Source organism: Aspergillus ochraceoroseus (genome assembly GCF_002846915.1).
Source record: "Aspergillus ochraceoroseus IBT 24754 chromosome Unknown P175scaffold_2, whole genome shotgun sequence".
Taxonomy (NCBI): domain Eukaryota; kingdom Fungi; phylum Ascomycota; class Eurotiomycetes; order Eurotiales; family Aspergillaceae; genus Aspergillus; species Aspergillus ochraceoroseus.
In genome coordinates, this window is record NW_024468477.1 from 1,467,946 (window position 1) to 1,487,709 (window position 19,764).

The 19,764-nt window shown below is 37.2% G+C and overlaps 3 protein-coding genes across 3 annotated transcripts; 1 reads left to right on the forward strand and 2 right to left on the reverse strand.

Annotated features, from left to right (window-relative positions):
• The first annotated feature begins 6,352 nt into the window (after positions 1 to 6,352).
• Positions 6,353 to 8,401, forward strand: clrD (histone-lysine N-methyltransferase Clr4). Its single transcript, XM_040898817.1, has 4 exons — positions 6,353 to 6,473; positions 6,817 to 7,128; positions 7,153 to 7,798; positions 7,877 to 8,401. The coding sequence occupies exons 1-4, from the start codon at positions 6,402 to 6,404 to the stop codon at positions 8,338 to 8,340; spliced, it is 1,494 nt and encodes a 497-aa protein (XP_040754000.1). The 5' UTR covers positions 6,353 to 6,401; the 3' UTR covers positions 8,341 to 8,401.
• A 1,067-nt stretch (positions 8,402 to 9,468) lies between these two features.
• P175DRAFT_0529681 (uncharacterized protein) lies at positions 9,469 to 9,996 on the reverse strand (the record flags this gene model as incomplete). The annotated part of the gene is made up of 1 exon (XM_040899710.1): positions 9,469 to 9,996. One exon carries the CDS (start codon positions 9,994 to 9,996, stop codon positions 9,469 to 9,471), a length of 528 nt encoding a protein of 175 aa, XP_040754001.1.
• A 1,644-nt stretch (positions 9,997 to 11,640) lies between these two features.
• cch1 (calcium channel protein CCH1) lies at positions 11,641 to 18,133 on the reverse strand (the record flags this gene model as incomplete). Its single annotated transcript, XM_040893496.1, has 4 exons — positions 11,641 to 12,555; positions 12,626 to 14,059; positions 14,116 to 16,464; positions 16,520 to 18,133. The coding sequence occupies 4 exons, from the start codon at positions 18,131 to 18,133 to the stop codon at positions 11,641 to 11,643; spliced, it is 6,312 nt and encodes a 2,103-aa protein (XP_040754002.1).
• Positions 18,134 to 19,764: the final 1,631 nt, after the last annotated feature.

A 19,764-nucleotide genomic window follows, 5' to 3' on the forward strand; every position in this document is an offset into this window, starting at 1 on the left:
TAGAAAAGGAGGCAGTAAGAGTTACTATAATACTAGAAATAGCTATAGCTATAAAGAATATAGGAGATATAATCCTACTAGATAATAAAGTAGTAATAATAGGGACTATAAAAATATACTAGTAGTAGCAGGAATTATAAGTACTATAATTAGTATAAATATAAAAGGATTTAGCACAGGAGCCTATAAATAGTTAATATAATAGACCTATACTACTAGAATAAAAATATCTATAGAAGAAAGAATAATAGTAATAAGATAGGCCTTTTTTATAGGGATATAGCTAGTATAGTGTCAGGGGGCAGAGTTGGATTCAGATATTTATTGACTAGGAGCTAACTAAACAGAATAGTAGAATAGTAAGTATCAGGTAATAGATAGGATATAGCTTAAAGAGCTATAATAAGATTAAGAATAATATAGCTTAAATATAGGAATAAGAGTAGATAATTAAGATAAAATCTAACTAGATAGATACTATAACTTTATACTATAATAGTACCTCCCTTCTTAAGATTAAGCTCTATTAAGACTAGGAAGGAAGTAGTTAGGACTTCTTAAAATAATAGAGATAGTAATTATTTACTAGTTAGTAAGTATTTTTTAAATATTTAGTAGGCTCTTTAATTAACTTATTATATTTAATTTATTTAATAATATATTATAATTTAGATTTACTATAATTTTAATAAATTTATTAAGAATTAAAAACTTCTTTAACTTTTTATTCTTCTAATTTTTTTATTTTAATAAGTAATAGTAAATTAGAATATTAATTAAATAAAGAATTATTAATAATAAAATAAAGTAAAAATATATTAAATATAAAATAAATTTTTATATTTTTAAATAATTTAAGTTTATAAATATATAGGCTAATAATTTTCTTAATATAATATAGCTTAAAGTTTTTCTAGTCTAATTTTTTTTATAAATAAAATATTTAAATATTATAGATATTTAATTAAATTTCTTATTCTATAATATAATAATATATAGATTATCTTTAATAATTAGCTTATATTTTATAATAAACTTAAATAAATAAAATTTTAATATAAATAAATTTATAAATCTTATATATAATATTAATAAATTTCTTAGTATTTTTTTTAATAAAATAAATAGTAAAATAGCTTAATTTAAATCCTAATATTAAATAAAATTTATAATTAGCTATAAATAATAATATTTTTATAAACTTAGAGTAGATAAAGTTAGTAATAAATTTAATTATTAATAATTATTTAAATTAATTATCTTATAAATATAATATATATATTTATAAATATTATTCTAAGATAATATTAATATATTTAATTTAATTATTAATTTTAGAATAATAAATAGTAAATAATAGATTATAAACTTTTAAATAAGATATTAAATATTTCTAAAAAATAATAATAAATTAGACTTTATAATTTAATATAATTATTTTAGGGATACTATAGAATTTCTAAATATATTTAAGATATAGATTAGCTACTCCTTTAATATTAATTATTCTAGTATAGGGGAGGAAGTACTTTATCTTTATTAAATAATTAATTATAATTAAAATAATATTATAATTATTATTTAATAATAAATATATAATAAAGTCTATACTTATATCTTATTAGGTATATTTAGGAATTAATAAAGATTTTAATACTCTTTATTTTATTTCTTAGGAAGAAATAATTTAGTAATAAAAGTAATAATTTTAAACTTATTAATTAATATACTTATAAATCCTAAACTAGAAGTATTTATATAATATTAGTTTATATATTTTAATTTTTCTAGAATATTTAGTAATAAGATTTTTATAATAAAATCTTAATATTTTAGTTTTTATCTTATTATAATTAGATATATAAAGTTAGTTTTAATATCTTAAGTATAAATTAATATATTTATAATTAATTAGTATAATATTAAGGTATTTTAATAGATTATTCTTTAGAATATTTAGAATAAACTAGAATTTCTTATCTTATAGATAAGCTTTATTAAATAGTAATTATAATATTAGTAGCAGGGAGATTAATTTATTAGTAGTAGATTATTTAGTAAAGTATATTTAATATTAGTTATTAATATTTAGTCTTAGATTAGTAATAGTCTTAAGTAATAAATTTTTAGATTTTAGAATAATCTAGCTCTAGTAAAGAAATTATTTATTTCCCTTCTTAGATAGATTCTCTAACCTCCTAGTTAATATATTAGGCTTAATATCTAACTTCTTAAGATAGTAATATATTTAGAAGTTAAATCTTAATAGAAATTTAGACTAGTAGGCTTATTAATAATTTAATAGCTTAATTAATATAAAATATTTTAGATTCTAATAATCTATAATAATCTTTATAGATAATAAAGTTCCTTCTAATTTAAGATATTATTTTTTAAAGTAATAAATAATAATTAATAATTCTTTATTATAAATCTTATAATTATATTTTATTATAAAATATTTCTTAAAGAAAAATATAATAGAATATAATATATTTTTATTATTATATTATAATAATATTTTAGTAAATATATAATTAAAGATATTAATTTCTAGAATTATATTTTTTAACTAGTTAAAAGATTTTAATATTAGAGTATTTATAAAAATAATTTTTAATTATTTAAATATTTTTTAATAAATAAGTATCTAGTTAAAATTAATATTCTTCTTAATTAAATTAACTAATAGTTTAATAATTTTTAAAAAATTATAAATAAATTAGTAGTAAAAGTTCCTAAAATTAATAAAGGCTTAAATATTAATTAGATAGGTTAATATTTCTTATTTAATAATTATTTTTACTTTATTAAAATTTATTTAGAAGTTATTTTTATTTATAATTAATTTTAGGAACTTTATCTTATATATAAAGAATTTATATTTACTAAATTTAATATAAAGTTTTATTACTTATAGGTATTTTAATATTTATTAAATATAATAAATATATTTAATATAAATTTAATTATAAATTAGAATATTATCTAGATATATAATATAAAAGATATCTAAATAATTATATAAGACTTTATTAATAAATCTCTAGAATAATATTAGGACTCTAGTAAACTTAAATAATATTATTAAAGATTTAAATAAGTTTAATTAAATTTAGAAAATAATAAAATATTCTTATTCTTTCTTAATCTATAAATTATTAAAAATAAAAATAATATTAATTTTTAAGAAATATCTTATTTTTTTTAGGTTATTTAGTATCTTTTTTATTAGTAATAATAAATAATAATCTTTTATAGTAATTATATTTAGGGCTTAATAATTTATATAGAATTATAGGCCTTCTCTAAGTTTCTTTATAAATAAAATAAGGAATATAATAGGGAAGGAATTAAAATAAATAAAATCTTTTTTTAAATTTTTTTTAATTTATTTCTTTAAAATTTTTAATTTATCTTAAGATATATTATATAAGCTCTTAAAAAATAAGATTTTTTTAAATAGTAATTTAATTTTATAATTATTAAATTAGTAAGATAATAAGTACTTAGCCTTCTTTAGTAAGAATATATTATAGAATTTAGTAAACTTAAGGAATAGTTACTCTTATAATTTAGATTTAATAATAATAATAAGATTTAAAGTAGCTTTAATATTTATAATAATAATAATAAATATTTAATATTTATAGCAGGTATATATAATATAAATAATAATTAAAACTTTAATAATATCTTAGTTCTTTAAAAATTTAGGGTAGAAATTAAGATATTAAGGAGAAGTTTTTAGTAATATATTATATAATATTAAAATTTTTATAAATTTTAAAGATATATTATAGTATTTCTTATAATAAGGGCTTTTAAATAAAATAGTATAATTAGTAAATTTAATCTAGAGATTATAGATCTTTAATTAAGATAAACTAAGAATAATAAAAAAATATATAAGTTAAATTATAAAAAAAATAATATTTTTTTTAATATAATTATAAATTTTTTAAATTAAATAAATAAAATAAATAATATAATTAGACTTTATTAAAGTATTATTAAATTTTTTTAATAAAATAAGATTCTTTAATAATAATATTTTTAATTAATTATTTATAATTTAATTATAATTTATAAAATATTTATTCTTAATTCTAGAGTTAATTATAGTAAAGATTAATAAAGTTTTATTAAGGATTTTTAGATTAATAAATAAAATTATTAATTTAAATTAATAATTTTTCTTTTTTACTATTATTCTAGTTATTACAGCCTTTAATAAGTAGAAAGAGTACTAGAGATATTTCTAATTATAGTTTAAGTTAGGAATATTCTATTTTCTAATTTAGGGGATAGAGAATATTTAGTAGGTAGGATTCTAGTTAATAGAGGGTATAGGTCTAATTTAGTAGTAAATATAGAGATATAGCTAGTTAGTTTTTAGTTAGGTTATAAGTAGCTACCTACTAGATAGTTAGTACTACTATAGTAGTAATATAAATATTAGATTTAATAATTAAAATAATAAGTAGTAGATAAGTTTATTAAGTCTTTAGTAAGAGTAGTAATAATAATAAGATTAATAAAGCTTATAAGAATTTAAGTAATAAAAGTTAGTTTTAAAATAAATTAAAGAGACTAGAAATTCTTTATAAATAAAGATAAAATAATATTTATATAATAATAATAATAATTTTCTAGATTTTATAAATAATTAATAAAATTATAATATTATAATAAGATTTTAAAGTATATTAATATTTCTTAAAAATTTTAACTAATAATTTATTTTAAAATTATAAGTAAGATATTTTTATTTATATTCTTTTTTAATATAAGATATTAAAATTTAATAAAAAAAATATTAAATTTATAATAAATTTATTAAAAATAAAATAAATTAATATAAATATTAATTTTTAAATTTAAATTTTTAAAATTTTTTTTTAAAATTTTTAAAATTTTAATATAATTATTTAATTTATAGATTTTATTTTAAATATATAATAAGATTTAAATATATAAGATTTTTTTAAAATAATTAATTATATAAGTTATTTTATTATTTAAGATTAAAAAATAGTTAAGATTTATAATTATTTTTTAATAAATTTAAGAAATAAAGTATCTTAAATTACTTTATTAATTATTAAACTTATTAAAATTAGGAAGTTATTTAGAGATTTAAATAATAAAAATAAATATAATAAAAGTAATAATAATAATAAAAGAGGTAATAATATTAATATTTTTTTTAAAAAAAAATAATAATTAAAAAAATATATTATTTTAAATAAGTATTTTAAATAATTTTTATTAAATTTTTTTAATTTATATTTTTTAGTACTTAATTATATTATTTTTTTATTAAATATAGTTAAAAAAATTAATAATAATAAAATATAAAATAAATAATTTATAAAATTTTTTTATAATAATAATAAAGAATTAATATATCTTAATAATATATTATTTTAATTTATTAGAGGTATTATATAGGAAAGTTTCTATATTTTTAGGTAGTATAAGTAATAAAATAGGTATAATAGTAATAATTAACTCCTAATAAAGGGGAGCTATATAATATTAGGAGGTAGAGTTAGATTTAAATATTTATTAACTAGAAGCTAACTAGATAGAATAGTAGAATAATAAATATTAGGTAATAGATAAGATATAGCTTAAAGAGCTATAACAGGATTAAGGATAATATAGCTTAAATATAGGAATAAGGGTGGACAGTCAAGGCAGAATCTAACTAGATAGGTACTACAGCTTCGCGCTGTGACATGGATTACCTAATATCCAACATTGCTTAATGGTAATGTTGGTATTCACTGAATCCAGCACTCCAACATAATATAAAGCAGAGGATGATTAGTATTAGTAAAATATTCTTAGCACTGTAAGAGCATGTGATTCCGGGCCCAGGCAATATACTTATACTATTGGACCAAAAGGTTACTATGATCAGACCTGATATCTAATCTGCCTGAATCCTACCTTGAATGCCTAGCAATTAATTGCCTTAGCACCAGTGTACCTAGTACACGGCTACACGCTGCTGTAACAAGCACATGCTTGCTTGGATGCTCCAAGATCATGATTAATCATATCATGACATGCCAAATTACCTAGAAGCATATATTTTAAATTATCGTCTATATATATTTTTATATATTAAAATTTTTGATTTAAAAAAAAAAACTAAATATAGCCTGTAAAATCTGTTTATTGTTCAAGGATAAATGAATAGAGAACTCTGACTAAGCATAGATTAACTTTCCAAATTGACTTAGCTCCTCTTTTCTCTCCCAATTTCTGTCTGGTATTAGAAGCTTGGACTCACCTCCTTTCCTGCCTTGTTTCTTTATGATGGTATATCTCCCCCAAGCCTCCTTACTGACCCTGGTGGACTAAAGTTTATTGGCTATATCACATCTTCAATGTCTCTTACCGAGCCCTCTGAAATGGTAATTGACCTTACTCAGGATTCTGATCCTGAGGACCAGCCCCGGGTAAGTGGTTCTTCTGCTTAACAGACTTGGCTATCCCTCATGGGTGGGACATTTGTCTGGACCTGTTCTATTAGCAATATATCCATGGATCTCCAGCTTTCTCCTCCTAATTATGGATTGATATTCAATATAAACCACCCCATTCCCAGTTGTTTTTGTTGATTTTTCTGTGGCATCTGGAAATCTTCAAATTTTTCTTTTTCTTTCTTTCTTACTTTGTGTTTTGTTTGACCTTGGGTTGTGTCTGCCAATTTACTCCCCACTAAAACACACCCATTGCATCCACCTTTAATACAACTTTCTTGGCTCCTTGCTTGACTATTAACTAACCTACCTTGACCAGACCAACAAACCCTCTTTCTTTTTCCCAAGTCTGGCACATCATACAGTCTCATCTATCCCTCTGAAGAGAAAATCTGATAGAGATTCAGAGACGTTGAACTCTCTTCCTGCAGTCACTCCCCAGGCAACAAACAACCACAATTACATAGTACCGAGGCTTGAGACCCCCCGGAAGGAAGTGATATCATACCAACCACTGAAACAACAACAGCAGCAGCAGCAGCAGCAACAACAACAACACGAACATAAAAAAGACAAATTCCGGCTATTTACTCCCAGTCCAGCCACAGAGGATATCAGCACAGTTAGCGTGGTGATCCCATCTCCATCTGCGCAGTTAAGACGTGAAATAGACTCTGCAGAACTGATCTCAGATCTAGAGCTCACAGGCCTCTCTGAGAAGTACTATCCAACAGATGCACACGAGAAACGTGCTACAAAAGGCACATATCCCGTTGCCAAAAGAGTCAGACGCGCAGATATCCCATTGCGCATCGGACGGCCGGGACCCTTCCTTACAGAGAAGGACAGACGTCCGGTATCCCAACAGCTTTGTGAAACACTTCAACGTAAGCTTAAGTCTATCAATGGCCCTACAGTCTCCGTTGCCCCTGGAGACGAAAAGCAGCTTGCACTCGATACCTCCGATTTCGAGTTCATCAATGAGTATAAGCTGCGGAAGGGAGTGAGCCCCATTGATCGGGAGTTCATGGCTGGTTGTAATTGCATTAATAATTTCTGTGACCCTGCGCGTTGTGGCTGTCTTTCTGTTGAAGAGACCTCCGATGATCTTATCATTCCTTACAAACGGGCAAAGGACGATGCATGTTTCTTGGTGCTTTCTCCTGATTTTATGGCCCGAACATCTATGATCTACGAGTGCAACTCTCTCTGTGGATGTGATGAACGATGCTGGAACCGCGTGGTGCAACGTGGGCGAACTATTCGATTGGAGATATTCCATACTGGGAATCGTGGCTTTGGTACCTCCCCTCCCTCCTCTTCCCCCAACACCAAGGAAAACATGAGAAAGAAAGAACCAAGTAGACTAATAATCCTAGGAATCCGCTCCCCCAACCCCATCCGCGCCGGCCAATTCATAGACAGATACCTCGGCGAAGTAATCACCCGTCAAGCAGCCGACATCCGAGAAGAAATCGCCCACAACACCAAATCTCACTCTTACCTCTTCAGTCTCGACTTCCTAACCAACGATGACGATATCTATGTCGTAGATGGTCAGAACTTTGGAGCTGCCACCCGCTTCATTAACCACTCCTGCAACCCTAATTGCCGGATCTACGCTGTCTCCCGCACCCACGGCGACCAACGACTCTACGATCTAGCGTTCTTTTCGCTGCGCGAGATTCCCCCGAACACAGAGCTAACCTTTGATTATAACCAGAATTGGCAAAAAGAGAAGACCAATGAGGCGGATCCGAGTGCAGTCAAGTGTCTTTGCGGGGAGGAGAATTGCCGTGGTCAGTTATGGCCGAATGAGAGGAAGAAGGCGACGAAAGGATGAAATTTTTTTTTTATATCCTCTTGGTCGCTCTTCTTCTTCTGTCTTTTTCTGTCTTTTTTTCTTTTGTTCCCTTTTCTCCTTTTTCCTTTCTTTTTTTTTTTTTTTTTTTTTTCTTCTTCTCTCAGTCCGGCTCAATTCCCCTTCTTCAAATCGTCCTCTTGGCCCAAGTAAAGGTCAAGTTAATTCATTGCATACGGTTAATGGACTGTGTGGTATGGGAGTTTGGTCTTTCCAGTTGCAGTGGCAGTTGCACTCGTCTTTTCTTATTTCCTTCCTTTCTTTTCTTTCCCTTCTCACCTACAAGCATAGCGTTGTGTTGCGTTCCGTTGCATTGCATTGCAGGGAGTATAGTAGCAGGTAACAAACAGGTTTCTCTTCCCCTCATCTTGTCTCCTTTGACAATGATAAAATGGCATGGCATGACGCGACGCAACGCAACACGACAGACATGTCAGGAGCTCAGATGAGGTAACAACACATGGACATATCATCACACATCCCCCGAGGTACATATGTCATTGCTTTCTTGGCGGGTTCTTTTTTTTCCCTTTGAATACCCCGATCTCGATGTGTATCATCATACATACCCTTTTCCTGTGCCTATCCCTCAACTCTCCGTGGCTATTCCCGTTCATAGATTAGTTCACGCTACGTTCCTCGCTCGCTATTCGGTGGTATCTTGATGGTATTTTGAGCCTGTACTTGGCCCCCCTAATGGAGGATCATTGACCAATGTTTATGTCACAAGGGCTAGATCTGCTAATGGTACTGAAATACCAAGTGAAATTCAATGTGTCTTCTTATCTTCTGTATTTGCATTCATACCAAGTGAAGGAACTCGGTTGATAAAAGACGAATATAATGTTCCTTTGTCCAGTGTCTGTCCGCTAAATAACCCTCCCCCGGGAGAGACTCAAGATGAACGCCATTCCCAAACTCCAAAAATCCCTCAAATCTCTACCTAGAAATACCAAATTCCGAATTCGCTTGGTTATCATTTGCATCCTTGTATTCCCATGACTCAAAAAATTGGAACCGAACGATGTTGTTTTTAAAAAGAAAAAAGAAATAAATAAAGAGGAGAAAAAGATGAAGAAGGAAGAAAATATTGGCAGAAGAGTGAAAAGGTTATGCTCGACCCTCCATAACTTCCACTATTCCACCCATGACGAAGCGCGGTTGCGACACTCTTGACTGGTGACTCTGCGCTGACGACCGATCCCCGGCGATAGAGGAAAAGATATTGGCATTTAGGTCCATAGGTATACCGATCGGATCCACCGGTCGAGGTTCTAGAAGTTCCAGGCCCTGTCGCTCGATTGCATCCTCATAACATCGAGACCGTTCTTCACTTAGAGCGGTGTCGACCTTGGATGGGCGACGACGGAGAATGACAAGAGAGGGGCGCCGGTAGCTAGAGACGGATAATGGAAATGGGCTTTGGCTGCGGCTGCCGGGTTCGCTTGAGTCCGATCGATAATTTGACATAGGGCGATAGATGCGCCGGAATGGAGAAGTTGGCGACGAAGTGGGACTCGTTGCGGTGGAGCTCAGCGGGCTAACCGTGGGACAGTCGCTGCAGGCACGATCATGAGGCGGTGGTTGGAACGAGGTATGTACGCAGAGGCCGGGCATGGAGGGGTGATTTTGCCGCATTTTGGGATAGATGGTTGTGACACAAGAGAGAAGTGAGGATGTGATGTGATGTGTTCTTTGTCAATTTAGAAGATGGTGGGTGGCAGTGTATGATAGATCCAGGCAAAGTGGGTATGAAACTTGGATGCTGTCACAAAAGTTCCCCGCACGAATTTCAAACCCAACCACCAACGTCGGGTGTGCTTGGGAGGATAAGGGAGAAAAGTAGAGGTTGGGGGAGATGTTGTTGAAATAAGGAAAGTATGGATAAAGAAACGGGAACGGTCGTAGAAACGAAATATAGAAGAATGGGTGGTGTACTCCGTAGATTTCGAGAGATAAGATGACGAGGGAGCTAGTGCAGTGAAACTCCCAGTACGGAGGATGTGAAACAAGAGACAGTCTCAGACGAAAGAAAAAAGGGAACCAAAAAAGAGGAAGAACACCCTTGGAGGAGGGGAAACCAGGAACCGGATCAATAATAAAGGGACACTGGCCACGAAGATCGGCGGCTCATTACACGGAAGGTCGGCTAAGAGCTGGGGATGAGGGAGGTACCAAGTAAGTGTGACAGATTGATTGCGACAGGGGAATAAAGTAATCAAGACGAGTACCTAGTAGGAGTCACCCAATGTAAAACGAAGAAAGGATGTAGGTAGAAGGCACCGTAGTAGTATTTAAAGATCCTACTCCTCGCACCTAGATGGGACTAGTAGTCGAGGAGGTCCGAAAGGCACGAACTAAGAGGAAAAAGGACAAAAAAACGAACCCATGAGGGGATTCAATTTCAGCAAGGAACACAGCTAACTAGCAATTCGGCGCCAGGGCAAGGAGGGTTGAGGGGAATTCAGTAGTGAAATTGCCTTTGCCACGACGGATGCAGTAGTAATACAACAAGGCGGAGGTTTGGTTGGCGGGTGGGAATCGAGGACGGGTAGATCGATCCATTGAGGATACCTATGGGTACCTCTTGTTGCAATAAACGCGATGAAGAATGCAATTGAGAGATTAGTTAGGTAGTGTTGCGTGATGGATGAAATCCGCAACCAGCTAAAGTCGGAAGTTGATAGAGATGGAATGGAATGGAGTGGACGAAACCAACCAGTTCCCTGATGATGTCAGCAACTTCCGGTTTGGGCCATTCATCTGTCCTAAATAGGAAGGCATTGTACTGATCAATTCCACTCACTGTTTATTTACTCGTACTTACTACTTACTACTTCAAGTTCTACCCATTAGAACCTAGGAGTTTCCAGGTGGGTGCTCGTACTGCATACACGACAGATAAATTCCATAGGCATCTATACCCGTCGAAATAATGGGATATACTCCGTACTCGTGGAGTCAACTGATGCAGCCGATGACTCCTAGCACGCCGTTGCTATGCATTCTGAAAATCAATATTCGGAACCAAAAAAAAAAAAAACCTCAAGGAAAGCAAAAAGCAAAACGCAAAAAATGAAAAAGGAGATCTTCTAGCGAGTTCTTTTGCAGGTAATTTACAAGAAAAGCAGGTTGAAAAAAAAGAAATCAAGTACGGAACAAAATACATTGAGTACGAGCAAAAAAGAAAAAAAGGCAGGGAAAACAATAAAAGAAGAGAAACGCAAAAAAAGAAAACAGGCAAAAAGGGAAATTCGTATTCATGGGGAATCTTCTTTCGTATCAGTCATCTCTTGACCGACGACGCTGGGTAAAGCTACGTCGGATACTCTCGCCCCAGGCGGAATCTCCCAATGACTGCATAACACCCTGCACGCTCATTGCACTGTTTTGGTGGGGATGATCAGAAGCTCCCAGTGCTTCATCATGCAGATCTGGCCCGTCCCCGTAGGAAGATGTTGCTGTATTTGCTCGCTCCCGGCGAGGTGACAGGGATATACTAATGTTCGACCACTCTGACGGCGAACTAGCTTCGGATCTTTGGCCTGTCAGGTTGGTGTTGATTCGGGGAAGAGGGAATGAACCGGATTGGGTGGGGGAGGTTGGAGATAGCATTGTCTGCTCTCCACTCATGTTGCCACCTTGTAAGCCGCCCCTTGGTGGCTCATCAGACGCTTGTTGTATATGGGGTTCATCATCCACATAGATCTCGGGAACATTGAATTGGGGCACAAAAGTCATTCGAGACGACTTCTTATCCTCGATCTTCTTTCGGAATTCACGAGAGGCAGTGAGAGTGTGGAAGAACCCAATCACTGTGTTGCGGCGGACAGCCTCCTCGACACGTTGTAGCTTGGCACGGCGCCGTAAGAACTCTTCAAGCCTCAAACTCTTGCTGTCGCTGATAACGTTGTAATGTGCTAAAATCATGAGACAAGAGTGGAATGAGATACCGTGCACTGGGTCTGCGGATACCAGAACTTCCTCGTAGAAAGCGTTTAGTTTTTGCCGTCGTTCTCGGACAGTCTTCACAGGGAGTCGCCTAACAATCTGAGCGAGTTTATCCAGATCCACTCCCTCGACTATCCTGCGATGTGGTAGGAGTGAATCACGTTTGTCGACTCTACACTCATCTAGAATGCGTGGGATCATAAATTCGTTCTGGTAAATGCGCACTTCGAATTTTCCCGTAAGCTCCTGCCACTCGTTAGCTTATCTATCTAGCCTCGGGGGGGAGACCTGCGAAAATGAAGTAGACCAAACGTACTCTTAGTAAACGTGGAAATTGCTCCTTGGAGATATACCCTGTACCCTCTGCGTCGTACTCGGCCCACGCTTGCTTGAATCGACGTAGTTCTTCACGACTGATCGCATACAGACCACTACTCCGCTGGTACACGTACGAAAAACTCTCAAAGATAAGAGAAACAAAGAGCGAGACGAAGATATACATGCTGATAATGTTCCAGGAGATAAAGAGCGATCGAGCCCATCCAGGACTTCCGCAGTCATTTGTAAACAACTCTTCGTCCTTGCCTGGTGAGCAGTATGGTGGCACCATCTGTGCAAAATCTTCCATAAGCTGGTTCCATCCCTCACCGCAACTCATCCGAAAGAGCAAAATTAGGGATCTTGGAATATCTCTGAAGTTGAGATTGTTGTTTTCGTTGGCCCCAAATTTGGTCAGACCAAAGGCTTGATTCATAGCAATCGCATAAACAAGGAACAGCACAACCCACGTTGCGAGCAGGTTCCCAATGGCCGTCAGACTAGCCGCGGCGGTCTTGAACAGTTGGTCAAGCTGATTGTTCCGGGGAATCAGAAGCAAGGTGATAGAGACCAGGAACAGTTTGCTCAGCTCCACAATCACCTGGCTACTCGATATGAAATTGAGAATCGACGTTATGAAAGTGCCAGGAACAACAACCAATGAGTACATATCCCAGGAACTGTTGCGGAAACGATGCCAACCCAATCCAGCCAAGCGAAAGATAACATTGGCTAGGTAGAAAAAGTTGAACACGAAGAATAGGGATTCTCGAATCAGGTCCCAGGTATTATTCTCGGGGTAGAACTCCAATACCAACAGCAGGAGGTGGAGCACAAGGATAGCAGTGACAAACCTAGCCCAGCGGCCATGTTTCTTATAGCCAACTCGATAACACCACTGTTTCCATCCTGAACTGCCCTCGCTAGACCTCCGCTTGGAGGGTGATACCTGTCTAAGAAGTTTCCTCAATTCAAGCCAAGACCGTTGCTCGGCAGTAAGGAACGCGACACCGGTTTGTTCTGTGTAGTTTCGCATAAACACAGACACAAACAAGGTCAATACAAAGACTGCACCGAGCAGGTTGAACACGATGAAGAAAAGCCCGTTGGCTGGAGCTGAATAGTCTTGTGGTTGCTGGCCAATCCCTGTGATGCTCATGACACTCTCTTGAACATCTATCCAACCTTCCTGGGAGACAATCTGGAACAGGATGAAGAGAGAGTCTCTGAAATTGTCAAAGTCATAGTAAGGGTTGTCCGCAACTCGGGGGGCAAGAACGTTCCAATTGAAAGGCGAACTCATGAACTCATCTACACACGCGTTCAAGCTCCCCACCACATTACCGTCATTGCATTGAACCAGCTGACCACTAAACAAAGTGACTCCGTATATAGCAAATGGAACTAGGAAACTCATCGAAACGAGAGCAGCCTTCGTAAAAGAAATTAACATTGGAATACTTCAAATCAAGGTGCAAAGGAACTCACAGCAATAACCTTCCATCCTCCAAGAATGATCACAGAATGGAATGTATTTTTGGCACTATCACTGACGTTAAGCAATCTAAGCGCCCTCAGAGCTTTAAAGGCGCCGATGGCTCTAGAAACCGCTCGATTGATGAGAAGAGAGCTGAAAACGTTAATCCAGAGAGTGATCAAGACAACGCCGTCTATAAACCCCCAAGAGCCACGGAAATACGCGTTTGGCGTCCAAAAGAAACCATCAGCAATGACCTTGATAAGTGCCTCGATGCTGAACAAAACTGCAAAGCCCAAGTCCGTATAAGTAAACCAGTCTCGGTCTGTTTGGAAGTTCTTGTTCTGGTAGATTGGTGTAGTGATGCATGCGAGTAAAACCATTGCAACAATAGCTGCATAAATGAATGCGGAGAAGGTATACCAGACGGGCTTATAAGGATCAACCCCTTCAACGCGTTGGATTCCACGCCCAGGGCCAACCATACGCTGACAAAATCTCCGGATCGGATTATCAGGTTTGAATATGAATAGAGACTTGTTATAGTTCGGGTGGCGTATTAGGTACTCTCGCTGGGCTCGCTTCCTTCGCTCTGCCGCTGACACCACCTCTTTAGCCATTTCTCTGGGACCTAATTCTTCATAAGCTCGCGAGATCTTTAGCCTCGAATAAAAGGGATTTGGCTCCTTCCGCATGACCGACGCTGTTAGAGTCGTCCACGCGCGCGAAAACACCCCAGGCGCCGTAACTTCTTCGGCGGTTGCCGTAGTTCTCTCTAGTGTAACATTGCCGTCACGTCGGTTTTCGACCGGAAATTCCTCATCTAAAAACTCCCGTACAACAGCATCTTTCAGTAGCATTTCCAAGGCTGCTGGGCCATAATCCAGCGTATCTTTATAACGATCAGACTCGCGCCCAAATTTGAAAATTCTCGACAATGCCAGGTTTCCTTGCGAAACGGCACCCACTTGCTTCTGTTCTAGGAACGCTCGAACCTGGTGAAGTCGTTTCTCATCCTCTGATACATCAAAGCTCTCCTGAATGACAGCAATGAACATATTCAGAATAATGAAATTAGCCACAACGAACCACATGACAGTGAAGGTCGCTGAAATCCATGCAGTATTGTAGGAGTATGTGTACGATGTTGTATTGTAAAGGATAGTCGTCCAGTTTTCACTGGACAAAATCTGATACATTCCAAGGAATGAGTTGTATATATCGGCGAATGTGATCACAATAAAATTTCCGTCTTCATCTTGTGGAGGAATTTGGCTGCGGAACAGCTGTGTTGCGAAGATGGATGCAATAAACGTGATCAGGAATACGAAGACAATCAGGTTCAGCAAACCCACGGCATTACGGAAGACGACCGTGATGAGGTTTCTGGTGACAGCAAATGCCAACACCACACGATACACGCGAAGAATCTGAAAGAGAGTAAGAACAGAATATAGACGTCCTGAGTTCTTGATCGGGGGTATCTGGATAATGCTGGTAATAACAGCAAGCAGCAAATCGGCCCAGTTCGCGCGCTTCGTGTGGAATTTGCGCCAGTCAGATGCGAATCGTATTATTATTTCAAAGAGGAAAATGAGGGTGATAACGGTTTCAGTTTGTTCAATACCCTTCTCTCGACGAGGGCTCATATCGGAACTTCTCAATCCCTGCACAACAAGGTCCAAGATAATGATGGCAATCCAAAGCCAGCGCGTTTTATCATAAAAACGCTTCAGCGTGCTTATTTTACGAGAGGATAAGACCTCCTCGTCGTTGTCCTCAATTAGCTGAGGTGCGAATGCGCTTCGCTTACTCTCCTCGCGAATGACCTGGAAAGAATGGGTGATAACAGCAACCAACAAGTTCACCATCCATAAACTAAGAATGACAAATCCGCAAGCAAAGAAAAGCGCGGCAACAAGATAATCAGTATCAGTGGTGTAATAGAGAAGGTCGGTGAAGGTGTTGGAGCTCATGATCACAAACACAAGCTCAAGAGAATTGAGAATATTATCGAAGCTAACTGTCCCGTTGTAGGGATTGAGTCCTTCGACACACAAGGAACCTTGAGGACAAATGAAACCCTTCGGGCTCGATGTACTCTTAGTATTGTCACTTCGGATCCAAGTCTGCTCGTGCCCGTTTTCATCAAGATAACCGCCACAAAATTGCAGAGTGCCTGAGGGGTCATTCATAGTGAAGTTGCTCTGGCCATCGGTTCCAAGCCAGACACAGGTCCTCCGGAGACTTGACTTGAAACTCTGGATACCCACAATAGCGAACAAGAGCCAAAAGAATCCTATAAGAAATGCGACGTGAACCAACAAGGGGGCAGCTTTCTTCAAACTCCGGAGGATAACCTTAAATAGATTAGCAAACAAGCTACCCAAGTATGTTCATGATTTGAGCACTCACAGAAGTACCGCTAGTTAAGGCAAGGAGACGCAAGAGGCGCAGACAACTGAGCATCCGGAAGGCGTAGATTTGCTGGCGGGTTTCAACGCCATTTAACGCAAGTAAAAAGGACACCCAGTATGACACCACGGCAACGAAGTCAAGTCGATTAAAGGAGTGCCGGAGAAATGCACGATTGGCAAGCCTTACCCGGCGTTTTTGCAGGGGATCGTCGGCGATTTGCTGTTCCAGCTGATTCAAACCGCCCGTAAAGGTTCGGATGATTGAAGCTTGCTGCTCTGTCGGCTGCGCTGAGGGCTTTTTAGTGGTAGAAAATTGACGCTGCGGTGTGATGAGGTTTCTTCCTTTTTCTGCCAGTGCCTTTCTAAACCCTGCTGATCGGTCTATTGTACTATATTCAGCTGGATTGAAGAAAAATCCTGACACCAGAATTTTGGCGATCAGTTCGAGAGTGTATATGATGAAAATAGCAAAGTAAGGGTAGTCCATTCGATTCGAGCCCCAATGCGATGATCGTGGGTGAGCCCACACGGACTGCGCTGATTCAATTGTAAGGAGAATTGTTTGAATGACAATAATAACCAAGATAAACGGCTCGGTGACAGGGTGGACAAGAACATCGCACAACCATAGCCGGATCACATTATCGGGGCCTAGAATTCCAAGTGATTTCCCCCTCAGAGGATTACTCAAGCCTCGCCATGCTTTCTTTGGCGCTGTCGAAGGTGGGCCGTCTAATGAAGTGGTGGATGGCGCATCGTGAGCATAGTCTGGAAGAGAAGGAAGTGTTGGCGGAGCTTCCATGCGTGCACTTCTCTGGGCTTCATCTCTCAAGATCGATTGTTCGACTACCTCTGGCTCGTTACTCAGGTTGACAACACGCTGGGAGACGGATTTCACCATCGAACTTGCGCGCTGCAATGCTGAACCCGACACCGAGGGAGACAATGATCGACCACCTTCCCTTGATACACTCTCCCCACGCCGTCTTCCACCGCGACCACTCTCAAGGTTGTGAAGCTCATCCCCCAAACGCGACCCCGCCTGTGTATCATCAAACCGCCCCGAAGGCGGGTGGAATCGACTATCTTGCGAACTCCTAGAAAGGCCAGGCGCACCACTGATAGGCTGTATATTCCGGCTATCCGTCAACGGACTGCGGTCGGTGTAAGTTTCGGTCGGAGAGAGATAATTTTCATGCTCTTGTGGTTCGAAGCTGTCGATGCGGACCAGATCTAGGTCGGAATCCGTTTCATCCCGGCTGTTTCGCACTAGGCGAGCGGTACTCCGGGAATTGTAGAACCCCAGACCAACAGAGGAGATCGCTTCAGCGAATGCTCCTGGGTCGTCAACATGGTGTGGGGCGCCAGAAGCCTCAGAGTGCGAACGGGATCTCCCTGCTACAGCTGAGCGATCGACTGGGGAATCCTCCGATAACTTCTCATATGTGCGCCCTCTGTCCGTCAGAGAGCGACCCGAAAAGAGCCTGCTTCCTACCCTACCTACTCCTCGTCTTTCGTTTTCGTGCGGACCAGAGAGATCTTGTAAGGGGATTGAGTGACTAGTCGCGTTATCGTGGTCGCCAGAGCCGTGGTCATCGCTACTCGGAGCCATGATGGGCAAAATCGATTGGCTAACCGAATGTAGACATCGCAGGCTGCGACAGTGGGGGTGGGTTAGGTAGGGATTCGATGCGGTGTTGTTAACAAGACCTTCAAAACGGAGCAGAGACGAAGGCACAAGCTGAAGGCCGGAATAATGCGAGGAGAGGTGGAGGGAGGGATGATGGAGGGTAAGCTGCAGCGCGTTCCTGGAGTAGTATGCAGTGGAAGAAACTGCGAAAGGCACAAGAGAAAAGAAGAGGCCCAATCAACAAACAGAGAAGGATTCGAATAACAAAATCGCTCAAGCTAAGAAGGTGTCAACAGACTCCAGCGAGAAAGAAGGGGGGGGGGGGGGGGGGGGGGGATGCAGGGAACAAATACTATTATTATTATAATAGTCGTGGTGGTGATGGTGGTGGTGGTGGTGGTGGTGGTTAGTAGAGGTAGCACTCCGTATTCATTTTCACAAGCAGCGAGAGGCCGGCTCTCATCTGATTCAACGCCAACGCGGCCAAAACTGGGGCCGCATTAGACTGTTAGCACTTGTGTATGGCTCATTTCCCACTGATTGGCATTTTTAGTCTCTTTTCTTCCGGCGGTTGGTTACGCCAAGTCTGACGGGTTCCGATAATAATTTATTCTGTCTTAGAGAATTCAAGTAGTTCGTCCAGAGCGTTGTATCGAATCGCTTGGGCTATTTCTTAACCACTGTACATTAGCCATCCTGATGGGGGTTTAAATGTTTCGAATAGCCTATTAACTACTAAGTCTTGCCTGTACTATGCAAAACTCCCCGACCCAACAGAACAATAGAAGCAGGTACGGAAGGATGATTATCTCTCTGGTCTTCCACACTGTGCTGCCTGAAGTGGTCCCGCATGATGCCAAAAATAACCCTCGTGGCTCCGTCCTGGCCGTACTGAGTAGTAGTATCATGGATCCCATACTATTTCCTCCGGCTCTAAAAATCTAGAGACTCCGGAAAACACGACGACGCCTTTGAATAATTTCTAAGTTTCTAGAACAATAATGGGGAATGATAGTAGGTACACATATGCTAGAATTGGAGTGCCATCATCATGCTTAAGGTATCAACGAAATTAATCAGTCTCCATCTGGTTTCCTTGAGCCGGGTCCTTGACATGATTCCGAACGCCTTGGATAAACGCTTTTACTGCTTCGCCACCCCCGAGTGGAACGCCGCCTCTACGCATGAATCCCCCGTTGGCAACTGGGATCCTTAATGCTTCACTGATGCTTGGCAATCCACCATCTCGGATGGCCACCGTCAAACTTGCAAGACTCTGGGCGAATTGAGGCGAGTGTAACACTTTCCTGAGAATGTTCTTCTTTTGGGAGAGGCCGAGAACACTCAAGACTTCTTGTGCGGTTTCGGGGTGGGTGTTAATCGTGGATCGATCCTCCATGTGTAGCCCAATCACCAGTAATTCTTGCGGCAAGTATTTCAGCAGATTGTCAATAGCCTCGACATCCGCGGACTCGACGAAAGGCAGAGTATTTGAAGGCGGCAGGAGGTCTTGCAGAGTAGTAAAAGGCTTCTCAGATTCCTGGGATTGGTTCCCTCGCAACGACCTCAGGAAGTCTTGTACCACGGCGGAAGGGTCCGAGGCGGAGGTGGCC

Bases quoted from the DNA above. Each gene is read 5' to 3' on its own strand.
- clrD (XM_040898817.1), top strand. From the start codon at position 6,402: ATGTCTCTTACCGAGCCCTCTGAAATGGTAATTGACCTTACTCAGGAT. The intron at 6,474-6,816 runs GTAAGTGGTTCT...TACCTTGACCAG, and splicing joins ATCCTGAGGACCAGCCCCGG to ACCAACAAACCCTCTTTCTT. The intron at 7,129-7,152 runs GTGATCCCATCT...CCATCTGCGCAG, and splicing joins ATATCAGCACAGTTAGCGTG to TTAAGACGTGAAATAGACTC.